The following is a 24,175-nucleotide window of genomic DNA, read 5'->3' as shown; positions in this document are numbered from 1 at the left end:
CATCTTCCTGTCAGCCCTATGTATACTTTGTTGCATCGCCTGACATTTAAGGCGAGCTTCATCGCTAATTCCAGCTGTAGAGAAGAGTCGATATGCATTAAGAGGTAAAAATATCGCTAGTTCTTTTCTTTCTTCGCTATTTATCAACTCTGAATGGTTGCTAAACAACACAGGTATCAAGCGAAAATAAGCTTCTGACTCGTCAAAAGCGCGTCCTCCAACGTTCACACTGGCTGCCTCGGAAGTTCCTTGTCTCGTTGAACTGCCCACGGCCCATCATTACCACGACGGGGGAGCTCCTGGTGTACTTTGGCCACTCCTGTCCACTTGGCAGCTCAGGAACGCTGCAAAAAGAAATGGAGGCTCTCGAATTAGTTCCGTAATAGACCGAGTAACGATAGTCAGCGTCCCAAGCAGTATCGAATTCCTTTTTTACTTCAAGAAATGCTTCGGCGCGGCAGACGGCGACAAAACGTAGAAAACACACCACAGAGCGCCAGCTAACAACTGATTTTATGGAAACCCGCGTCAACGAATATATTCTTTGCACTAATCAACGACAAAATAAAAAAAAAAGATAACATGCAGTGAAGAGAGCACTAGGTACAAAATGATTGGCATCCATGGCACGTGTGACACAAGCGAACATCGTCATGCCCCAAATCTAATCATTTTGATAGAAACTCTAATCCTCTCTTGGGAAGCGTCACAGACGGATTGCTCCCGCATCTGTTTGTCAACGAACGAAGAATGACAGCTGCTTCAAAAATTTCTCTTTGAAGCTGATGTTTTCTGCGGCTTAAGGGGACAGGGTAAGCAAAAAAATCTGAAAAATATCAATTTTAGTTTTTTGATAAATATGAAATTAGAGTCTTTTCTGCATCGTTTGATGTATCACACTTTATTCTGTGCAATTTATATCAACCTGAAAAAGCTGTCTGAAAGCAAAGTTGTCAGCGACACACCCCCTTTACGAGCAATGTGTTTTCTCCATTTTTACTATAAACCAAAAAAAAACTCCAACTGTTACTAAATTTAGCTGCAAGAAAAAGCTCTCTGGCAACCATCCAAGCTCTCTGGCAACTATCCAAGCTCTCTGGCGACCCTCCAGAACCCAAACGAGTCCTTCAACAATGTCGTATGGGAGTGTGCTCAAAAAAATGTCTTCGCTGGCCTGCAGACATTAGGCATGCGGACTAAGTCCGGGCAACAACGCTGTCCGCTGGCTGAAGCAAGTCGATCGGCGTCGAATTTACTTTAAACAGGCACCTGAAGCAAAACTGCAGGAAAAGAAGCGCCAAGCTCTCATCATCTAGGTGATGATGACTATGCAGCTGGTGCCTACTGTATAAACTGGTCAAAAAGAGTTGGCTAAGTCGAAATCTAGGAATAGAAGGTTTTGTTTACTTTAAACTCCGTTTTCTCAATACAAGATTTTTTATTAAGGTTTGGTTTATTGGGGTTTAACGTCCCAAAGCAACTGAGGCTATGAGGGACGCCGTAGTGAAGGGCTCCGGAAATTTCGACCACCTGGAGTTCTTTAACGTGCACTGACATCGCACAGCACACGGGCCTCTAGAATTTCGCCTTCATCGAAATTCAGCCGCCGCGGCCGGGATTGAACCCGCGTCTTTCGGGCCAGCAGCCGAGTGCTGTAGCCACAGAGCCACCGCGGCGGGGGATTTTTTGTTACGTCGGTACCATTATTTTCGAAATGACAATAGATATCAAGGTGATTTTTTCTGTGTATACAGTACATATATGTGGCAATTTACTGTACCAAAATTGTCAGCGTGCAAATGATATTGTTTGTTTTAAAAATAAATATATACAAAACTTGGTCAAAATCAGGGTGTAGAAAGTAAAAAAATCGCTAATAATTTTATTTCTTGTATATTATAAGAATTTGATACAGCGGCTAGAAGATGGAATTCTGAACAAAATGAAATAAATATCTTGCTGCTGTCTTTATTAGTTGCTGAGAAAAGTGTACCACAATATGCCCCAAAATACATGGGAAAGATGGCGCTTACCCTGTCCCCTTAAAATAACACTTCTAAGCTATATTCCTTTTTTACTTCTCTCCTCGGTCACTTCTTGATACTGCAAAATATAATGCAGATGATAGTAGTGCCATTCTGGTCATTAGGGTGATTAGAAGTGGCTTTTGTCCTCCAGCGGAGGCATTCCGACTGAAGATAAATATTAAAATTAGAATGTGAGAAGCATGAGTAGTCTAGAGATAACTGGCCGGTATTTCGAACTCCATTAATGACAGCAGTCAGGCGATCACGATGGTACGGAACATGAAGCTCGCGATATAAGTTTTGGTATTCGCAATGTTTGCGAAGTATAAAATGCGTTTACACTCAACAAATGTGGCAGCAAAGAGCGGATGACGGCAACATACTGCCTACATCGCCAACGCTACGTTCTGCTAGCTGTTAGAGAATGTGCTAGCCACAAGGAAGTTGTACGATTGTGCTGAATTACGGAGTTGGTGTGAATGCATGTTTGAAAAATTGCGCGCGAAAAAACGATGAGTAAGAAAAGCAAGACAAGCACCGAAAAGCAAGATTGCACACAGCGCTCGTGTGTGTGATCTTGCTTTTCGTGCCGTTCTCCATTTTGCGCCGGCATTTTTCAAAATATGCAAGCCTCTTCTGGTGGCTTCAGCCGCACAGTTTCTACAACCCACCCAAATTAGCTTCCGTTCATTAATAGGTACTGAATATGGTTTCTCTGTGTTTCCATAATAATTTTTTTCGTCAAACCGCGGCCACCGTGTACGGGTGTGGGCAGAAGTAAGCGAAGCACTGCGATTTCATTCTAACATTTCTCATGCGTCGCCTAATTGAAATTACTTGCTACTCTGCGTGCATGTTGGTAGAGGAAGCCAATGCTTCATAGACAAAATATGTTTCTACATACACAACAAGGAAGACGTGATTCCACTTAGAACGAAGTCGCGTACTCTGTTTACTTATATCCGCATCTGTACGCACTGTCCTCTCTATGGACGTCGTGTAGGCAAATGCATGTATCAGTAATGCAGCCATCCTGGGTTCCATTCACGTGCTGAGTTTGCCTTTTAGAGTACGCATTTCGTAAAATCTTCTCTTGAAGGCAGATTTACAACGTGCAGTAGAGTTGACGGGGTCAAATCATTCGTACCGCTTCGTGGCGTACCCGTTGAATCGGCCCTGTCACCATCGTTATTTATTATGGGTTTTATCCATCTTGCATTGCACTTGCATCAGAGTCCTTTTTTTTGTAGGGTGATGACATCATTCTGTGGAGCACTTGAAGCGACTTTCAGACTCAAGCCGCCGTACTGCAGTCAGCCTTTGATTTCTTTTTTGTTCATTTTGACCAAACACATTGCTAGGGTCTTTCGAAGCTCTTACAATATTATTTTGCAATTTGATTGTTTCAGCACATGTCACAAGAAAAAGCCATTTCGAAAAAGGAAGTTTACCCAACAGAAATCCGAAGATAGTGAGACCTGCGGAAAAACACATGCTGTAGTCTTGCATAGTAAAGTACGTGTACAGTATAGAAAATAACATTGATTAAGAAGTGGTGCAAGCAGTTCCAGAGCATAATAGTTCGAAGAAACAATTCTGACAAGTCAGAAAGAAAACTGCCCAGAGATCCAAAATTAAAAACAAACTCGGGTCGCTAGGAGAAAAAAGGAGTAATGAATGTTGCGAGTAAGAAATTTATCCTCAACTAAATGCTGTGAATGTTGTGTCGTTGCATTTTATTTAGCTGAAGAAACTGAACCGCGGACACTACTAAAGAAAAAAGAACTTGGGGCGCTAGTTCCGGGTGCGGTTATGAATAGTGGTGAGATTTGGTCTGTTGGGGAGTCATTAGGCCCATAGTTGTTAAAAATAAATATGTCTGCTTCGTGCTGAACTCGTTTCATTATTTTATGCATTTCTGTGTGTACGGACACCAACCCACGATGATGTACTCAACTTAAGTACGTACAAAGGCAAACGGGATTTACAGTTCGAGAGAAAAATGCGCAGAAGGTCACTAAACAGCGCGAATAAGAACAGGGATGAATGCTGTTTTCGCAAGGGTTTATCACTTTGTAAATGTTTAAAGAAGTGAACTCATTTACCTCGAGTGCTCGAAGCCAGGTGGAACCTGTTCTAAGTTCAGTTGTGGCTACTTTGCACGCCTTATCTCGAAAGGTTGTTGTCAGCTTTAAATAGAGCATGGCCAAGAGCGGAGGGCAATCTTTTGGACGACCGCTGTGCCCGCTTGTGAGTATCAGCCCCGAGTTACTCAGTTCTTTTGGGCGCGAGTGAGCCCAAGGATCAGTTTCTATTGGAACCCCACTTTGCTGCCTTCGTGACGGACGGAATGCCAGCACCACTACATGAACATACACTGCTTGGGCGCAGGGACTGCGTCACGACTGTGTCACGGCTTTATTTGCTCGCCAAACCTTCTTTTTATTTTTTTACCCAACTTTTATAATTTACATCCCCCCCCCCCCTTTTAGACCCTAAGGAAATAAAAAAAAACTTGAAAATGAAAAGCAACATATGGCACCTTAGATGACGAGTGCCTTTGAGGATATCCTGCGTAAAATATCCCTTATTTGGAAATTAAACGAACAGCTAATGCGTTTTTTCCGATCGAGTTAACCTCCCAGAAGGTAGCCATTCATTGCTCAAAAGTGGAAGGAATTAGGGCAGACACAATAAAGGAAATGCTCAACCGGCGTGAAAGCCTAGCGTAGGCGGTGCATCGGGCTTTAGCGAAAATTTAATCTAGTCGATATCGGCGCCAGTCGATGAAGATTTCTACAGCCTGAAGATTGAAACTCTAGCAGCGTGGTTTTGTGTATCTAGGTCTCAAGTTGAAATTGAATATACTTTTTAGTAGTACAATAAGAAGAAACACCATCAAAAATCCAGAAAAGCCTGACGAGGCCTGCGCTACCTTAGATAGCTCTACTAAAAGAAATTATAAAGAAAGTGATCGCAGTGCACAGAATAAGGAAAGATCGTTGCAGTGGTCTTACCAAAAAGTACAAAAGTTTTTGTATGCATAATATTTTGTATCCGTACATACAGATTTAGCCGATTTTTAACACAAGCTCGCTGAAATGGCACCCAACAGGATAAAAGAAATAGAGTTTTGAATTACATCACTTCCAGGTTCGTGGATGTAATGACAGAACTCAAGAATGACGTTAAAAAGCTGAAGTCATCGTATACAGCCATACAATTAGTGTATACGTCAGTCAAAATAGGAATGGGCTTCATCAACGAGAACTTCGAACAAATGAGTACCCAACACACTCCGTAAAGGAATTGAAGAATCAAAACAGCTGAGCCTTGAGTGCCAGACTGAGAGCCAAATTCTAAGCAAAGAAGCCAGGGACACTTCCCACAGTTACAGGGCTAAGGACAGGACAAGAGAGGACGACAGGACACAGCACTGACTCGCAACTGAAGCCTTATTGGCAAACTAGTCAGTATAAATATTTGCCGCCCCTCTGGCGGCCAGATTTGACAACGAGAAGATACAGTTCATGCATACGAAACATCGATCTTCAAAAAGCATTGGCACGTGTCAACAGCCACATTAAAGATAAGGTCTTTCTTTCTCTGACAGAGCCATGGAAAGCACACAAATACATTCCTCGTGAAGCCGTGTTGTCATCAGTGCTTTCATGATTTTTCTCACCAAAGCATCGCGGTTTCTTCCATTTATAGTGCTATCCTGATGACATTCATCTTTCTTGCAGACTCCTCAGTACTTTGTCACGTGCTTTGTGGTGGCAACACGTGACACGATCTTTCAATAACGCACCAGCCACTTTAGCCGGTGTACTTCTTCCGACAGGACACACAGGCAACGGATAAATCACTCTTTCCTGGCAAGAGACGAAACGTTCAGCGTGCCTCCTCGAGCAGCCTTGAGGTTCGCTGTTCGAGGAATGCACTTCCCGGAATAGACTACACAGTCGCATAAGCGCCGCAAAGCAACGTCCACTCCCGCACGCTTCCCAGTTCTCCTCAGGTTGTGTGAAACCTGGTGCAGGTATTCATGACAGCAACGTTTCTTTTCTTTTTTCATTATTAGTTTTTCCATTTATTGCTGTCCACAACTCTATCAGCAGTTTTTCTTCCACGGAAACCCTAACTTCTGAAGGGTAACCGGTCTGCATTAGGTGATGTACTTGGTTTTGAAGCTTTGCTGCAGCCTGTGCTCACATGTCTTTTGCGCTGTATTGTTAAAAATGAACAATTGCTCTTTTCACTGGCTTCGAACATGCTGATGAATATGGAAAAATGGGTTCTTGAAAACGCGGCTCAAAATCCTAGCACACCTGGGATGAAGTGAAATGAAGCGAGAGGTCTAAAAAACCTGGAAAAAACAATGAACTGGTACTTCGTTTCTTAAAACAATCCGATTGAGGCAGGCATACAACTTAGAAATGGTTTGTTAAAAAGGCTTCAGTTGCGAGTCAGCGCTGTGTTCTTTCGTCCTCTCTTGTCCTGTCTTTCGCGCTGTAACTAGGGAAGATGGTCACCATAACTCGCCCACCCAGCAGCTTGCTTTATTGAACTTAATTTCTCGTACAAAGGGCCCTTTTGCATGTGATATAGGTCCTCTTTATTTTGTGCCAATCGATGCCTGGGTATTTTGTTGAGCTATGCTGACAAATTCCTTTATGTGCAATTAAGTGCATGCTTTTGAGGTAATTATTATTAAAAGTGTAGTAAGTATGAACGGTGGCCTGTCGTCTAGTTCTCGTCTACTTATGCCTTGGGCTGTACTCGGCATCTAGCCTCAAACATTCCTTCTTATTGACTTTTAACGAGTCAGCATTACTCCCCATGGTTAACGATTTTAGCGGTGTGTTTGCGTGGTCCTTCTGCGTCACGTAAACAGAAAAAAAAAGTTTTATTGGTCGCATTCGAACTCAGGAATTTTTCGTGGGATGCGAGTACGGAACCTCATAGCCTCGATGAGTGCCATGTTAGTTGGTTGTTAGACGGGAACATAGTCTGTGCGGCAAGACAGAAGCATTTGCGGCGGAACTTTCAATGACGTAAACCTAGGTGGCGTGAACAAAACGAACGTGGAGGGTGTATGCAAACTCCGCCTCTGTTGACGCCATGAAAGGCCACTACACGCTCGCTTATAAAACATTCCGCGCGCCGCCCAGTCGCGTCGACCTAGCGCCAAACAGGGATGACGCGAAGTAAAAAAATAAGTAAATTGTACAACAAAAGAATATGTTTTCAATGAGTAACAAGAGGACTCATTTTTGTTGGCCAACAATACGTGGCGGACAAAAATATAAGTTTGCATTTTAAAGACAACGAAAATTTGTTCTGGCCTCATAGTATATGACCGGATGGCGGGGTAAGTGCCTCAGAGAGAGCACACGCTAATTCGTAGTGACCTTGTTAATGAGTTCCCAAAAGCTGCGCTCGGTCGTGTGGGCACTGTGATGTTTCATAATATTTAAGATCGCCTGTCTTCAATCTTTTTAACTAAACATATCAAATTGAATTCACTTCTGCTATTAATGCTTAAGAAAAACAAGGATGCGGAGGATGGATTTGTCGGTTGTGAAGCTGATAACCACTGCCACCTCAGCCTAATTTACGTATGCAGAGCGATGCGACCGAATATATATCGTGTTTCCATTAAGGCCAAAAAAGCACTGAGGATCGCACAGCATTTCTAGCAAGCACCCTGCGTCCATACCATATTTGCAGAAGGCTACTGGCCTTATGCGCGCCTTTTTTGCCTCTCAGAAGACCCGCGCAGAAGGACCTGTCTCAAAATAACTCAGTTTCCATTCCGAAGCCATTTTCAGACCCAAAAATAAGGCAGTGGCCACGCTCGAATTGATGCCTGACCAACGTTATCTACTTCTACATCTGTTTTCCAGCAAATGTAGTCTTGCTGCTGAAAACAATATCCGGCGGATATAACAAACTGAAGAAGCAGAAGCGCGAGGGTTGGCAAGCACCCACACCCTAGAAAACCCCCGCCGTGGATATGTGCCATTAAGCCTGAGGACATCATCATCATAATCATCACGCACCCGCTTTCGGCGAAGGTTGCTAGCATCCGCACGAAGGCTTCGCTCATGCGCCCGTCGGGCGAGTCAGGCTGCTGGACGTACTTGTGGCCAAAGGCGAATGCCAATTCGGAAGTGTGGGGAGCGCCCGTCCAGCTGGGGAAAGGTGCCGTGGGCGACTTGTGGCTGAAGACATAGGCGTAAACATTGCTGCCCCTTTCACTGTGCTTCTCAGCGAGGAACCGGAAGGGGCAGTTGAACAACCGGTCCGAGAGGTAGTCGATGTACTGCCTCCTCAGAGCATTGCCGTCGCCCTCTGGAGCGTCTGCGGTGTACTGAAGGATTATGTCCTGTGTGTCCGCCTTCTGCCACCGTGACACGACGGCATTAAGAGCGTCGGTAAGGCATTCTGAGGTGTCGAGGTCTTCGACCAAGAGCTCCGGCTTTGCTGAGGCCAGGAACGAGTACGCTGCTTCGTCCGAAGTGACTCCCGCAAGGATGTCGATGGATCCAAAAAAACCTCGCTTGATTGCGACCAGCGGTATCCTTGGCAAGAATGAGTCATGATAGGTGGGCAGAAATGCGGTGATCTTCGGCGCGGTGCTTTCGGCGGCAGCTCGAACCAGTTCTTCTGCCGACTTGCGTCTGAAGCAGTCTACGACTTCATCTGGGTGTGACGACAGATTCTTGCTCCCTCCGTTAGAGCAGCCGACGATGTCGGCTACTCTGCTGCCCTTGACCATGCTTTCGTGAACCGTGTCCCAGAGGTCTATGCTGTACATGCTGCCGCTCATCAGCACCGCTCTCCTGAAAAGACCCTCGCTCATCGGGGATAGGACGTGGGCGTGTGTGCTCACCGCACCCGCACTTTCGCCGAACAGGGTTACTCGCTGCGGGTCGCCACCGAAGTGTCCGATGTTGAGCTGCACCCACTGCAGGGCCATGACCTGGTCCAGGAGACCCACGTTGCCCGGCGCCTGTGGAGTGTCGGCGCTCATGAAACCCAGGATGCTGAGGCGGTAGTTCATACAAACGACCAGCACGTCCGCCATGGCGGCCATCGCGGCACCGCTGTAGTTCCCCTGTGTGGCGCTGCCGGAATGGAAGCCTCCTCCGTGGATCCAGACGAGCACTGGCCGAGGGGTGCCGGACTGGACGGCCAGGTTGGGGACCCAAATGTTCAGCAGCAGGCAGCCTTCGGTGTAGGAGACACCGTGCATCCCAAGCCTGGCATTTTCCACCTGCATGACAACAAAGTTCGATGCTAATACTCCCACATAATGGTGTACCTCTAGAGTGACACCTTAAACAATGCATTCATCATGGAAATACATATTTCATAAAGAAATAAAATCTCTGTTTCACACATATTAAAGTTCATGGAAGAAATTATGTGTTACGTTCTGCCGATTCGTGCACATTCTCACCCCCCCCACCCCCCCCTGCCCCCACACTGTCCATTTCACAATAATAGGAACTATCGCCTCGTAGGAGGTCAAAAAAAAAAACTGGGCACTTATAGAGACATCGCAAACTACTGTTCAGGAAACATTGCAGCTAATGGCAGGAATGTCATTTTTCCCGTTCTTTTTTTTTTCTCAAAACAAACAAACATTTTAAAACGAAAATCTCATTTCCTAAAGTAAAAAAGGGGCACCGGGCAAGCGACACTGCAGTTGACAAGAAATTCGCAGCTGAAGTTCTGTACAGCGGCCCAGTCCCACAGCGTCACTGAAGTTCTGCGCGAATACGCGCGCGTCAACGAAAGCAACGTGCGAAGCGTTCTCAGCTGCGGTAAACGCAGCATAGTGGTGTGACTGGCTCACCACCGGAAGAAGAGAGTCTCGCGTGGCCGTGCGCGGCCCCTGTCGTTCATTGCCGGAAAGCGGCACCAGTCTCTGCAATGAGCCCCCGTGGTGTCTGAGGCGCTTTTTTTTCTTAACAATAAATCAATGTGGAGCAGGCAGCTCAATTTCAAGGCAGTGATCATGTTGTCCACTTAGGTGTCCTTGCATGAACGCAGCTACATACTACAGACAACGGCAATTCTTAGGTGCTCGAACTTATACTTTAACTTTAATGCAGCGAAAGTTGTTTCAACTTTTTCTCAACCATATAGGCTGCATTCGACCATGGAACATCCGTCAGCCGTTATTCCTAAAACGTAGCGATTTAAAACGTAGCGACTAACGTAAACAGTCGAATTAATCTAATTCAATGTTTAAAATAATTGCCAGGTGGAAACTGTGCGAGGTTGAAAAGGGGAAAGCGGCTATAACCCTCTCCACGTTCAGAGTACAGGAGGGTGCAGGGCAAGTGCGAGAGGGAATGCAGACAGTGCTGAGGGTTGTGAGGACACGGGCGACCGCACCAGGAGTCGCTGATGCACCTGACCATGGTTACACTTCCTCTTATGGTTGGCAGCCTTGATTCCATGGCCGAATGCGGGGATAAATGGCCAAAGCAAACTAATAACAGCATTCACTGTTTAGTGTTCCAAGGAGGTGAGCTAAGCTCTAGAAATTTTTTACAATTTTTTCTTTCGCTTTCTACACACTTTATCCTGGCAAAGGACAGACAGAAAGCAGCCGTGTGTAATCCTGACAGTTTGCCACATGGTAGGACACCATGTTAACTAAGTAGAAAGCGGACTTATCAGAATTCCAACTGAGTAGATCTACTGCAGAGCAAAATCCTGTCCGATTAATTTCAAACCAGCTCTGTACTATTCCTGCGACGCTCCCCCTATTCCTGGAAGCCTTGGAAGTTCATTAGCAGATTTGTCTCCTTGCTAATAAGTATTACGTTTGCCTTGCCTGCGCATCGACTCCGCTAGTCTAAACGACTACCGGTTACCTGGACTGCGTAATTAAGACATATTTCTTCCAAATTTAGTTTTCTGATAACAATAAATCTCGTTTGTGGTCTCTCTTCCTCCGTTTTAACCTTACAGCCGTCATTTACATTTCTACGGCTGGCTGGGCTACCTTAAATTTATTTGTTTTGTGTTGGATTTCATCGTGGACAAAGAGCTGAGGTCTAATTCACCGGATACGGCGATAAAAGAGTGTTTGATAAATAATGCTTAAGTGTGTAACCTATTTTGTTTTGGACACTAGGTGCCGATATTATTTTTAACTCTCGTCCTGTTGACATTGTTGACCATTTCAAAAGCCTTGGTGCGGCATTTACTGCTCACATGTCCTCGGAAACTCATGTGAACTTAGTAGTGACGAATTTAGCTCGCATAACCGGAGTAATTGGTCGTCTCAGATACATTCTTTCTACAAAACTTAAACTATTGGTTTATAATTCACTCTTTTATTCACATGTTAACTATTGCCAACTTGTCTGGGGTACAACTACATTCTCTCATCTACAAAAAATTTATGTCATGCAGAAGCGATACCTACGTCATGTGTACAACGCTGGTTATCATGCAACAACTGCAGGTTTTTTTCATAGAGCGCATGTCATTACGGCTCATAAACTATATCTCTACCGTCTGAGTACTAGATTTAAATATGAAGTAAGATATAACATACATAACCTTGGTACTCTGGCATATTTAGAAAAGAATGAACAATATTATGCTACAAGACATGGAGAATGTTGGAAAATCGTTGCACCCCGTTTGAACTCTGGCATGGAACGCCTATGTTATTCTTTACCATCACTGTTAAACCATTATCTGTCTACTAACTTTGATTTATTTATTTGCTCCACTGCTAAGCTTCGCTCTATGTTTACTGAGGATGAATAACTGATTTTACTTATCCTGGGATTTCATTTTTCGGACCACTCTGTTTTGCTTCTGTTCTGCACTGATCAAGTGTTTTCATTTTCTTTTGATTGACTGTATGAATTGATTGCTGTTGACCAAACGCTGCTCATTAAGTGGGGCGACTAGGGTGCCTCGATGCGCGCGCCCTCTTGGAGGGTGGTGCCATTCTTTGAAGGGGCGAACGCCGCCTCCGGAGCGGCAGCGGCCATTTCGCTCCCCACGCGTCGCCGCGGCTGCTTGGGAGAGGCACGTGCGCGGCGTTTTCTGGGACAAAATGCCCGGGTGTTGCGTGCCCCAGTGCACGAACCACTCACGAAATGAGTGGAAGATGTACCGGTTCCCTAAAGAACCGAAAAGACGGCTTCTCTGGCTCGTAAAAATCAAGCGCGACAAGTGGCAACCCACGGACCGCTCGTGTGTATGCAGCGTAAGTTATGCTTCTTCTGTATTCGTAGTTATTCTTTCATTTGCATGCTTTATACCGTAGCGTTTGTCAGTCTTGTATCCTAGATATCTGGCGCATATGCTTGCGTGTTTAACTCGTTTATTTCTGGGCAACACGACATGCTTAGTTCTTATAATCTCTTGTTGTACATGTAGTACTGCGAGCGCGTAAAGATGTGCGCTCTTTGCTACCGGATCCTTGTGCAATTTCTTTTTTGTGCGCAGTGGAACGTAAGGGGAGCTCTAAGTTACCTTTTATGCTATGACATACAGAGCGCTTTGAGGAATTTTCTCGGCGTTGTATTCTTGTGCCGCTGTCCAACTCAGACGGTGTGCGTGCGTGCGCGCGCCCGTTTGTGTGTGTGTGTGTGTGAGAGAGAGAAAAAGAAATGAGGCGTATGACCAAGCAAGACGCATGTGTGGCCATGACAATCATGTCAGGACTCGTTATGACTAGTTTACTAACGGCTAATTGGTAGTTACTGCATGTATAAAGGCACGCTTAACTTGGGGCGCTATGCTGGAAGGCCCGAGTTTGCTGAAACTCGGAATCTTCCCGAGTTCTGGCGACGCCATCAGATGAGTGAACTAATGGTAGCAAGACAAAATCCCACCCTCGTCACGCCTCCAGCTTCATTGGGTTATCTGGATATATTCCATGATTTATCATCACATCGGCGCCACCTCATGGGATTCTTGGGCGGTCTATAAAGAACGGGTCACGTGAGCCAACCGCCGGTGCACTTTTCATTTGTGTGTCGCTCCACCAAGTGCATTGCGTGTGCAGTTAGACAAACGAGGTTTTTTGAATTTTATAACGCACTTAGTACACCTTTATAAGCATTTTATAGTGTGCAAGATTTGGATTTAAAGCGCTTTAGAGCGATTCATGCATTATTAAATTTGGCTTTGTAGCGTGAGGGAACGCTACCAACGCTACATCATGTGCAACTTGAAGGCTACGGAAGTAGTCCGCAAAAAAAAATAAAGAGAGGTGTATCACTCCGCGCTGTTTTGTGGCCGTGTGGTCTAACGCGTCGCTGCGGAAAGTCGACAGGCAATGGTAGTGCGTGGGTTCAAACCCCGCATGTTAAACTTTTTTTCGCACATTTTTTTTTCATCGTAAGTTGAATTTCGCGTGACTTGAATGAGAAAACTCGTTTTGTTCAGAATCGCTTGAATATTATCCCGTGTTCTGAAATGAACAACATGCATCTGCTCATTTAACGCATAGCGCATACACCATACACCGTGCATACACCACCTCGATATGGCCTGTTTTCCCATGTTAAGTGTTAAATTTTGAACATAGTGTTGATTCCCACACTCACAGAAAATAGTACTGCCTCAAGAGTCAGCTTGGCTCGATTTCCCTGCTCTCCTAGAAGAGCAGAAGGTGCTGTGGCAGGATTTTCATGCAGCCAGGTAAAAAGAGTTCCAAGCTTTGGGAGCGTCAAGTAAGAATGCAGAAAAAGTTGTACAACGCTAGGAAAAAATATTTCGAAAGAGCAAACAATAAATGAGACACGACAATAAAAAATGCTCACCTCCAGTGTTTGCGAGAAATGGTTTATTCTGGAAACAGCCAGTGGCATGGATCACAGTGCATACAAATTTAAGTACACGTGCAGTGGATGCACACCAACACACAATCAGTCAAGTGCTCCAAAACTGAAAAAAAATGTGGAGCCATCGAACAACACTATTTGACAAAACGAAAACCTGACCAATGTACAAGCAAAGACGTGACTCGAAACAAATTCACACTCAACTGAGCAAGAGCCAGCTTGAAATCATTCACACCTCCAAAAAATTAAGGACAAAACATACAGTACTGGCTACCTCAACACTGGCACTGCATAACATGTCAAAACGACCAGAGATTGACAGCAATGCAAGACAACACCAAACCAGGAATACCTTTTCAGGACATGAAGATCAGACACCCATACATACTATTCCCAACCCTCACACACAAAATGAGGCCAATGCCTAGGGGTTTGTGAATGTTCGATCATTTTGGACAGCATAACTGAATAAATTTCTGTTCAGTTAGTCGAACGAATCAAACAGTATATGTTCAAATTATTTTAAATGAATCCAATTTGCTCTCAAATTTTCAGATACTTTCCGAATAATTGACACAACGCTTCATTAAGCTCCACCGTATGTTTCTGCAATTAATCTTCCAAAAACAGCACACATTGACGACGTGTACCAGTATACCTATTCTAATTGGAAAAAGTACTATTTGCACTCCGTTACAAATTCTACTTTTTTACAGACACTATTAACAAGACCACCTACACTACAAGTTACTGCCCGATACAATATGATGCAACGAATTGCAATGATGCAATGATATGATGGAAATGTAACAATTTCTTCGGTAGATTGATCAACACACACACCAACATGCACACATATTTCACATTGCCACCCACACATGTACAAAGGTGATCACAGCAAGCCGATGAGTCCTCTCTCTTTCCTCGGTAGCATGTCTATTACACATCAATTCCAAATCAGAGAAGTTCCTCGATGCCACTCAAGTCTTCATCACTGTAATCGATGCTCGACTCATCAGAGGAGGAGTTGCACGAGTGAGAAATGCTGAAGACCACCGGTTCAATTTCAGCGTCAACAATCATATCGCGTTGTCATGCTTCAGCCTCAACTTGCTCCACATGAACACAACAGTTTTGCCAGTTTTCCTGGCTTACAGACGCCAGTGCTTCCGGCAGGAGCTTTTCCACTTCAGCCAAAGTGAAACATTTATTGCGACTTGCGGTTATGAATATTGCATAAGAATGCAATCTGCCAAGTGACACAAATGCTACCGTTTAAAAACCCATTAAAATGCATGCGTGAAATAGCTGGAAAAGTCCCTGCAGCTATTACGTGCGCAAACATGAGGTAAATCAAAAAAACATCTACACTGTGTGTAAAACTGCTCAGTTACTGATAAACGGAAGCGGTTTTTGAGGTTTAATGCCCCAAAGAAACTCAAGCGATGAGGCAGGCCATGGTGAAGTGCTGCCAATAACTTCAACCATATGGGGTTCCTTAACATCCACTGACACTGCACAGTACACCGACCACTATCACTAATAAATGGGAGAACATTCCATTAACCGTGACATGCATGAAAGCAAAAACAGAGCATTCTTACAACCATTGTGTTCAATACATAATGTGCCTTCCTGGTGAAATAGTTGGTCTTCGCCACGTCAGGGCTGGACTTCGAAGGGGCCTTTACGCCAAGTTAAGTCCCGTCGACGCATCCCACGACGTCTGTGATGCCGCCGCGCAGAAGGAAACGCTCCTTAACATACGCACGCTCGGCCGCAGTCGTGGGGAAAAGCGAACCATCGCTTCTGCACAGCCGCGTCGATAAGCGCGTCAGAGACGTCCCTCACACAGCGGCTCACAGTGCTTTGGTGGCGTCCAATAAAGCGGTCTGCGCCGACGCTCCCCTCGAAGCTCCCGGTCGCGAACAACCGGAGGGCGCAGAGGACTTGCTCTTCGACCGAAAGCGAATGAGGCCCGATACGCACTCTCCGCAGGCGTGGGTCGTCGCCTAACTCTTTACACAACCATCGTACCGATGTTTTGGAGAGGCGAAAATGTCGCTGGAATTCGTCCTCGGCCATGGCAGTAAACAGGTCCAGCCGGCCGTACTGACATTTGCCGTCAGAGGAAGCGATGAACCAGGCTGCTGCTGCTGCCGCCATGACAGTCCCGAGATGAATTCGGGGCACTTCACCGTTCACGAGTTTAGCTCCGAGTTCACCTGTCAATCAAAACCATTGTTCACGCCCCCGGCTTGCCGTACATAAATTATAGGCGTACGCGCTATGGCTGGGCCACTCCCAACATCCCAGCCGGCTACAGGTATGCTGCGCGGCTGTGCTGATTGCTGACAGACATCGACGATGTTGACCATCGAAATATAACAGGCAAAACGGACGTCATCGCTGATTAATCTAAGCACCTCTGCGAAGGACACGCAACGTGGCGACAGCCGTCGATTTCTTCGCTCGCATACTAAGATTGCACAACACTATAGCCTGTTGCAACCACGTACGACGCAGCACAACGCTGACGGCGCGTCACACCTGCTTGCAAGGCGTCAAACACGGACCACGACGACGAAACGGTGATTTGGAGCCCGTCCTACTCTAACAACATGGCATCACAGGTGTTTGGCTTGGCCGTGCTTTCATCGGTGATAAAGCTCAGCATCAATGTGTCAAACACATTCGGGATCGACAAACGGTCGCTGCTCTAGACCCAGTGCAATAAAGAGTTTGTAATTTCCAGCACGCAAGCACTGCGTACTTCACAACCGTAACACCTTTCTCAGTTATAAGTCCGATTCCATTATTACAAACAGGATCCCTCATCTGCCCGAACGATATTATTGCGATGTCACTGCGGTATACAACGGCGATCGACGTTAGTGACAAAACCAGTCCGAAAAACCTTGAAGTGCGCGCCGTAAACAAATACTACGCAGATACGCGCGCCACCACCTTCACAGCTTTTAGTCACCGTCTGATGACATATATGATGAGTTGTGTGGCTGGGTAGCACGCTCTTCGCATCCGCAGTGCACTAAAGAGGCGTCACACACAACAGGCATACGTAATGAATCATTGAATCATTGAATTGAATACAGCCAAACAGCAATTTTTTTCCCACACCGCATCACAGCCGCTCGCACGGCCAATTTCTACCGCTGAGATTCGCCAAGAGCGTACTAAACGCAATAGTTGGCCATAGCGGGGTGCGGCAGCGGCCGTAGCAGCGGAGAACTCCACCTGAGGTCACTGCAGAGAGCAGCAGTGACGCGGGGGGGTGCAGTGCAGTTAAGTTTTTTGCTGTTGTGTATTATGCAAGCCAGAAGATGCATGACTGTTATATTTTGATATACGACACAATAAAATATATTATCGCAATGGCCGAAAAATAGGACAGATTTAGCGTGTAGTAGTTGCCCAGTCTTTCCAGTCGAAGGCAGCGCTACCGGCGGCGTGTCAGCGCAGGAGCTGTCGTATTCGGCACGGTGGGCTGCCGCTCTAGTTCGTATGCAAGCCACGCTGCAAGCAATGGCTTCACTATCGCCACTAGCGGCAGAAAGTGTCAAATCTTTGTTAATTTCCTAAAGCTATGCTTTTCAACAACGCTTCATTGGATTGAGATTTTAAAATAAATTTGGAAATGTACAAAATGTTCATATTATTATCTGTTGCCTTTTAATGTATTCGAGAGAAGAGAAAGGGTTGATACAAGAGTGCACCTAGTGCGCACTGTTCGTCTACGGAAATGGAGAGACAGATAGAGCCTGAAAGAGAAGACACGCCTTTGACACGCCCGAAAAGGCGTGTCAAAAAGCTAGCGGCGAGTGTGCAGATAGATAGCAGAGAAGTCACGATTTCGCGATTGCTGACATGGCGCTGATAACTTCAGGTAGCGCTGCGGCCTGGTATTGCGCAGTGTATGGTGTTTGAAGTGTTAAACAGGCGCGCAGGCTGCGCTTGTATCGTCTTTACGAGGCTTTATCTCTACATTTTATTGTCCGCTGCCTGCGCACGTTCCGCGCTATCTTCGTTCACTGACTGCCGTCATCGCAAACTCGGATGAAACTCGGGCGAGCGCCAAACTCGGGCCTTCCGGCATAGCGCCCTTGGTGATCGATATGTGTTTTGTGATCACGCTTGTCTAGACATTCGCTTTTCTTTCCCCATTCGATGACCGGTGAATTATCTGAACATCTGACTGGAGATGAGTGACGAGGATTTCATGACTACGGAGCCCTTTAACAACGGAAATTTCTTAATGGTGATGACAGGATCAGACGAAAGAGAAAGCTGTTTCATTGAAGCTCCACAAAATTTGTGGACAGCATGATCGAAAGCGGGAAGTCGTGAAAAATCCAGGATTGACTTACAGCATTGCCTTCTTGCGCGCACATATATGAGTGCAACGTTTTATTTTTCAAGGAATTTCTTAGCTCACTGCCCATGTTCCACCTAGCAGCAAAGGCAAGAACCTTTAGTATCTTAACATGGGAAGCACACATCTCTTCAGTGTCCAATAATTTCCTCGCACTCTCCCCGTTTTTTTTTTTTTTCAGAAAGAAGTCGACGGTCTTTTGCCTCTTTCTTAGTATATCTTAACAAGCACCTGAATTTCACTTATAACTGTTTGGGCATATCCCTGTTTGTGTTACTTATTTTTAGCTGTTTAGAATGTTAGTGTGAAGCCCTCTCAATTTAAACATTAATAAGTTTGTCTGATCATTGCATGGTTCTGTGTTACAGGCACATTTTGAAGAAAGCGCCTTTGAGCAGAATAGGGCTGACGGGTGGAAAAAATTGAAGCCCAATGCTGTGCCAACGCTTTTTTCCTTCAGAGGTATAATAAGCCACATATTTCTACATTAACGAAAGTTTGCAACGCTTCTTTCCTAATCCTATTGCTTCTTTCATTCTTAGCCTGATTGTTCTAACTTAGTACTGTAATGACCGGCCATTTGTAGACTCACGTGGAGCGATTATTTTTTTTTTTTCATCATACTGCAGACCCAGTGAAGGGTCCTAGCAAGAGGGGTAACAATTTCAGAACAAAACACAAAAGCATAAAGTGCAAAAACACGAACATAAAATTCACACAAATGTTTCTTCAGAGAATTAGGCGGCTCACATTACAGTAACTCTCTTCACACCTCCGGTCAATAGAATAGCTCGTTTTCATTTTTTACAGGGAGGTAAATCAGCCGCGCCTTCCGCCCAGAAGCATGATGCTGACAATTTTGCATTTTATTTAATTTTATGTCTAAACGTAGCAAGACTTGGAGCATGCTCGTTCGTAATGATAAAATAATGCACCATCTGATTTGCAGCATGTGTGGCCTCTCTTTTTTCAGCGATGCCTAAGCACAGGAAGCCGCCAAAGGAAAGGTTACAAGGGGTGCCTGCGGCAGCAGAGCAAAGGGGCACTCTGCAGCATCAACAGAGTGCTTCTGATACCACATCAACAGAAATTCAGGACCAATACGTCAACGACATGGCTGATATGCCACACACGGCAAATCAAGAACTGCAGCCATTGCCCAGTGACGACAGGGAGACGGCTCAAAGTCAGATGAACAACTCACCTCGCCCAAGTTCCATTCCAGAAACTTCAATACCCGCCACAGATGATTCCCTGCAAGTTGCCTGCGCACTTCGTGCAACCCGTGCAGAGAAGTGCAGTAACAGCTCATGTGCTACACTTAATAAACAGCTAGAGGACATGAAGAAAAAATACGCGAAACTTAGCGAAGTTCACAGCAAAACAAGTGCTACAAATAAGTCAATTAAAAGGAAGCTTCAAAAAATGGAAAAGGCCAGCGAAATGTTACGAAAAAAACTCAAGTTCCTAAATCAAGACCAAATGCGAGCCCTGTCTCGGAACAGCAACAAAGGTTCCACCTGGTCGTCCAAAACAATTAAACAAGCCCTTCAGATCAAATTTGCGAGTGGAACTTCAGGCTACGAAACCCTAAGAAGACTTGGGTACCCACTGCCTTCTAATAGGACTCTTGTCCGTCGTCTTCAGGGACTCAAGTTCCTACCAGGAATCTTAACTGAAGTGATTGACGTTCTCAGAGTAAAAGCAGAGGGCATGGAAGATATTGAAAAAGATTGTGTGCTTTATCTCGATGAAATGGAAATTGCACAAGGGTATGACCTCGATCGTGCTGAAGACATTGTGTTTGGAGGGAAAACATTTCCAGCAGTTCCAGATGAACCTGCATGTCATTGCTTAGTGTTTATGGTCGGAGGATTGAACACAAGGTGGAAGCAGGTAATCGCATACCATTTTACAGGAAGCTCTGTCGACGGGGGTCTGCTTAAGAGTTTTGTTCTGGAAATCGGGCAGCTTTGCGCTGACATTTCTCTTAGAGTGCTTGTGGTAACCTCTGATATGGGAGCGTCCAACAGAGCTATGTGGCGCGAGTTAGGTTTTTCTAGCCATAGGAATTCTAACACTGTGTGCTCAATCCCTCATCCGATGCTTCAGGGAAAGGAACTCTTTTTCACTGCGGACGCGGCTCACGTGATAAAAAATATCCGAGGTCAGCTTTTAAACTCTATTGACTTTACGCTGAGCGATGCAACTGTCTGCCAACATAGCTTACCCTCAAACAAAGTCAAGCTGGAGCACGTGCGCGCTGTCGTAGAATACGACTCTAGCAAAGAGCTGAAAATTGCACCCAAACTTTCTGAAGCTCATGTCAGCAAAGGCCACTTCACAAAAATGAAGGTCGGCATAGCAGTTCAGTTCTTCAAGGAATCCCCAGCCGCCATTCGTTGCCTAATAAGAGAGAAAGTGCTCGAACCAGAAGCTGAAACCACAGCATGGTTCCTGGAGCTCATCGCAAAATGGTACAAACTGATGTCCTCATGACATCCGTCAGTTGCACTTAGTTGGCAAGATATGGCAAAGTACCATGAAGCCTTGCACATGTTGCGCCTGGCAGTGGACACAATTCAAGGCATGCAGATGGGCAGCACATCCCAGTGGAAGCCCTCACAGGCAGGTCTCATGATTGCAACAACAGTTGTCCTTCGTTTGCAAGATATTGTGCTTAAAATGGATGGCTACAAATTCTTTCTCACCGGGAGACTGCTACAGGACTGCCTGGAGAATCTTTTTTCTGTTGTGCGTCACAGAAAACCCGTTCCAAACGCGTATGACATGAAATGTGCTTTGAAACTTGTATGCGTCAGTCAGTTTTTGCACACACCAGCAACCTCAAGCTATGAAACGGATGATTCTGAGTACCTGCTTGATATGATTTCACAAGGAAAAAAAGAGTACGTTGGAGATGTTGAAGAGGAAATTGACGATGGGGAAATTCTGTTCATTGAAGCACTGACTTCAATTGAGTGCAGTATTTTGCATCATATTGGCGGATTTGTTGTGAAAGGAATTTTGAAGAAAACGAACTGCGAGCAGAGCAAGGCTGCAATGCTTGGCTCGACGAACCATGAGCATGCATATTTAACTGCACTGAAAGAGTACGTCCAAGATGATGAGAACTTGTGTTATCCGAGTGGTGCGGTTATGAGCCTTCTTCAATCCTGCGAAGAGCACTTTAAAGGAATCACGTCCTGGACAGACAATCTGTTCACCCTTAAGTCCCCTCTAAAGGCTGTCACAGAATATTTAAACAAGAACACACGATTCACTATGGAGGCCTGTCAGCAACACAAGGATTCTCTGGCAAACATACTGATATCAAGTTATGCAAGAGTACGGCTACGCATTCACCTGCGTCAGCTCGAAGCTGCGAGAGTCAATGGGCATGGAAGCAAGACATGCGCTGCAGTTAATTTGCAGTGAGTTGTAGCGCTTGTTTTTGACATTTTAAGGTTTCCGACCAAATAAACAAGCTATCACATCGGAAATCGCTAATTATCGGATGCAGTTTCTTTTTTCATTGTTCAGAAACCGTGTGGCTGCTTTATTTTAGCGGCATCGATATCTGATTTATAGTAGTGAGCAGTTTACATTATACTGCTGCATAAGATATGCTAAACAGGGCTTATAGTCCGTGACTGCGTGAGTCAAAATTTAATGCTATAGAAACCATATGTGTGAAGCACCAAGTAATCTGGCATGTATTAAAAAGTTTGTTTATCTCCATCTGCATATCGAAAGTAACGCGAAAGAAAGGAAAACGAAATTCAGAATAGCTATGGGAATGCTTTTCTGAGCATAAAATAGCCGTAAAGTACTATATTGTGTAATGTAAAATGAAAGAACATGCCTATATGTATACTCAAGCTTAACACAAAAATGTTCCAGAAGTCGTTTATTTTGTAGTATTAGCGAGTAATGCTCCGCAAAAATTATAAATCACGTTTGAAACTACAAAGAAACATTAAAAGTGGCCCGGATGTGTTCGCTGGGCGGTATATGGCGCTCGGCTGCACGGGCGCGACACAGCCGCGGCGGCCGAGTTTCGATAGAGCTGAAAAACACAGTGCCTTGTACTAGGTCGATATCGGTGCATGTTAATAAAAACCTGAGGTGGACGAAATTTCCGATGTCCTCCACCACGGCTTCATAACAGCCGATGTCGCGAAATTACAAAAACCGTGAATGTGACACTGGCTGGCTCGCCGCCCTTGGCTGCGTACGGAGCGGGCATCCTAATGGCGGACGTCGTAGCAGACGACGCGGTTGTCTCCACCCTGCACGGCGGCGGCGGGAGGAGCGCGCGCATCGAGGCACCCTAGGGCGACGGACTTGTCAAGCCCCCTATTGGCGGCTTTTCTCCGTCGTCCTCCATGTGTGTACTGTACATGGTGGAAATAGTCTTCTTCTTTCTTACATATAGAAACTCAATTGCGCTCTCGCCTATGATGCACTCTAGGATGGAGAAGAATGTTACTATTGTAAATCCTGCAAAATACGGTTTTTGTAGTTGATGAAATTTTAAGCAGGGTGATTTACCGCAGCAATTTCCCCTCATACTTCTCAGGTAGGCATGTTTTGATTCATTAGTTCGAAATTGTGTTTGAATGCGTGTTTTCAATGCGAAGCTATTATTTACCACTTCAGAGAAATATCGTTCGCGGCTGAATAACGTTCATGATCCAAATATTGCGTTTATCAGCTGTTGCCTATGTCTAACAAGTTTTTCCATGTGAACTAATATATCACACAGGTGTTCACTGTACTAATTTCGAGCAGTGATTACAGAAAGTGGCTACTGCAATGAGCTCCTTGTTGTGAGCGTTTTTAGTGAACAAGCTTACTTTTTCGTTCCTATCAATTCCGATGGGACTTTGTACCCTGCCGAAGTTTATACCACTCCCTTGCCTTGTCATTGTGATTATATTATCTGCGATAACGCCAACTACTGGTATGGCAGCATTTCTAGAGTTTAATGCCCTGAGCATGCTGAGAGTAAGTGCATATTAAACAGCCCTTAGTGCCGCCGTTTATTACCATAGCAAAAGTATTTCTATGCTCCGTCAACGGAGTCGTGTGAACAAAAAAAAGTGTCCGAAAAACGTGTCCGCCACAGTTGTGATCTTCTCAGGAGAGGTAGCACGAAACGAGTGGCTGCAACCGAAAGAGGATGATGTGAGGATGCTAAAAATATATATCTCTAGGATGATTATTAATTGCAGCGAAAAATGTCGAAGGAACGCCGAAATAGCGCCGACGTCGATATAGTGATGGACAGGAAAACAGCCATAGACGGCAAAATATAGCAAAAATAAGCAAATGAGTAAAAATCAAGTTTGAAATGAATGTAAATGTATTTCATGAGTGATAATTACTTGAGAAATAAGTCTATTTGACATAGAATAATTAATTAGGTATCAGTAAAAACCACTTGACCTTTGAATAGTCTGGACAGGGATATAGTAAGTGGGCGGGAAAGCAACCACGGCGCCAAATTCGAAAAACCAAAATGGATAATTGAGATAAGAGAAGGTATAATCAAAGTAAACAAATTGATCTTTTACTGAAGCCTAAGATAATTGCGCTAATTAAGTTGTTAAATTAACAAACAAAAAGAATATGATAAAGCCAAGCAAGGAGAGGCGACGAGTGCCGAGAAGGCGTGAATGCTTTCGCATTCTCCCAACCCTGGTCGCCGCAATGATCTCAATTTTAAGGCGAAAGCCTTTAATGCCTCATACTGTCGTTAGCAGACGCGTCGGCAGGAGTGTCGACAGACGCGTCGGCAGATTCGTCCGCCTTTCGGCGTCACTGCTTAAAAGGCTCAAGGTTCCAGCATGAATAAAGGCGCATTTAGTGAATGCATGGGCTTCATAAATCAAATAAAAGGAGTAAAGTCAAGAAAA

General features: G+C 45.0%; 2 protein-coding genes across 2 annotated transcripts in view; one reads left to right on the top strand and one right to left on the bottom strand.

The window, feature by feature from the left end:
• Positions 1–202: 202 nt before the first annotated feature.
• LOC149327446 (acetylcholinesterase-like) overlaps positions 203–24,175 on the bottom strand; it is a 55,448-nt gene continuing 31,475 nt past the window's right edge. Inside the window, exons 2-3 of the mRNA XM_089563531.1 lie at positions 8,093–9,309; positions 203–344 (exon numbers count right to left, since the gene is read on the bottom strand). Coding sequence (XP_089419657.1) covers positions 203–344; positions 8,093–9,309 — 1,359 coding nt within the window. The remainder of the gene's footprint in view (positions 345–8,092; positions 9,310–24,175) is intronic.
• On the top strand, positions 12,153–22,576 carry LOC149327447 (uncharacterized). Its single transcript, XM_089563532.1, has 4 exons — positions 12,153–12,279; positions 18,623–18,716; positions 19,228–19,333; positions 20,755–22,576. Exons 2-4 carry the CDS (start codon positions 18,687–18,689, stop codon positions 21,690–21,692), a joined length of 1,074 nt encoding a protein of 357 aa, XP_089419658.1. The 5' UTR covers positions 12,153–12,279; positions 18,623–18,686; the 3' UTR covers positions 21,693–22,576.

This window comes from Amblyomma mixtum, chromosome 10, assembly GCF_055824585.1.
Source record: "Amblyomma mixtum isolate Tamu chromosome 10, ASM5582458v1, whole genome shotgun sequence".
NCBI lineage: Eukaryota > Metazoa > Arthropoda > Arachnida > Ixodida > Ixodidae > Amblyomma > Amblyomma mixtum.
Note: the sequence above shows the minus strand (reverse complement) of the source record. Positions and strands in the feature narration are given on the sequence as shown.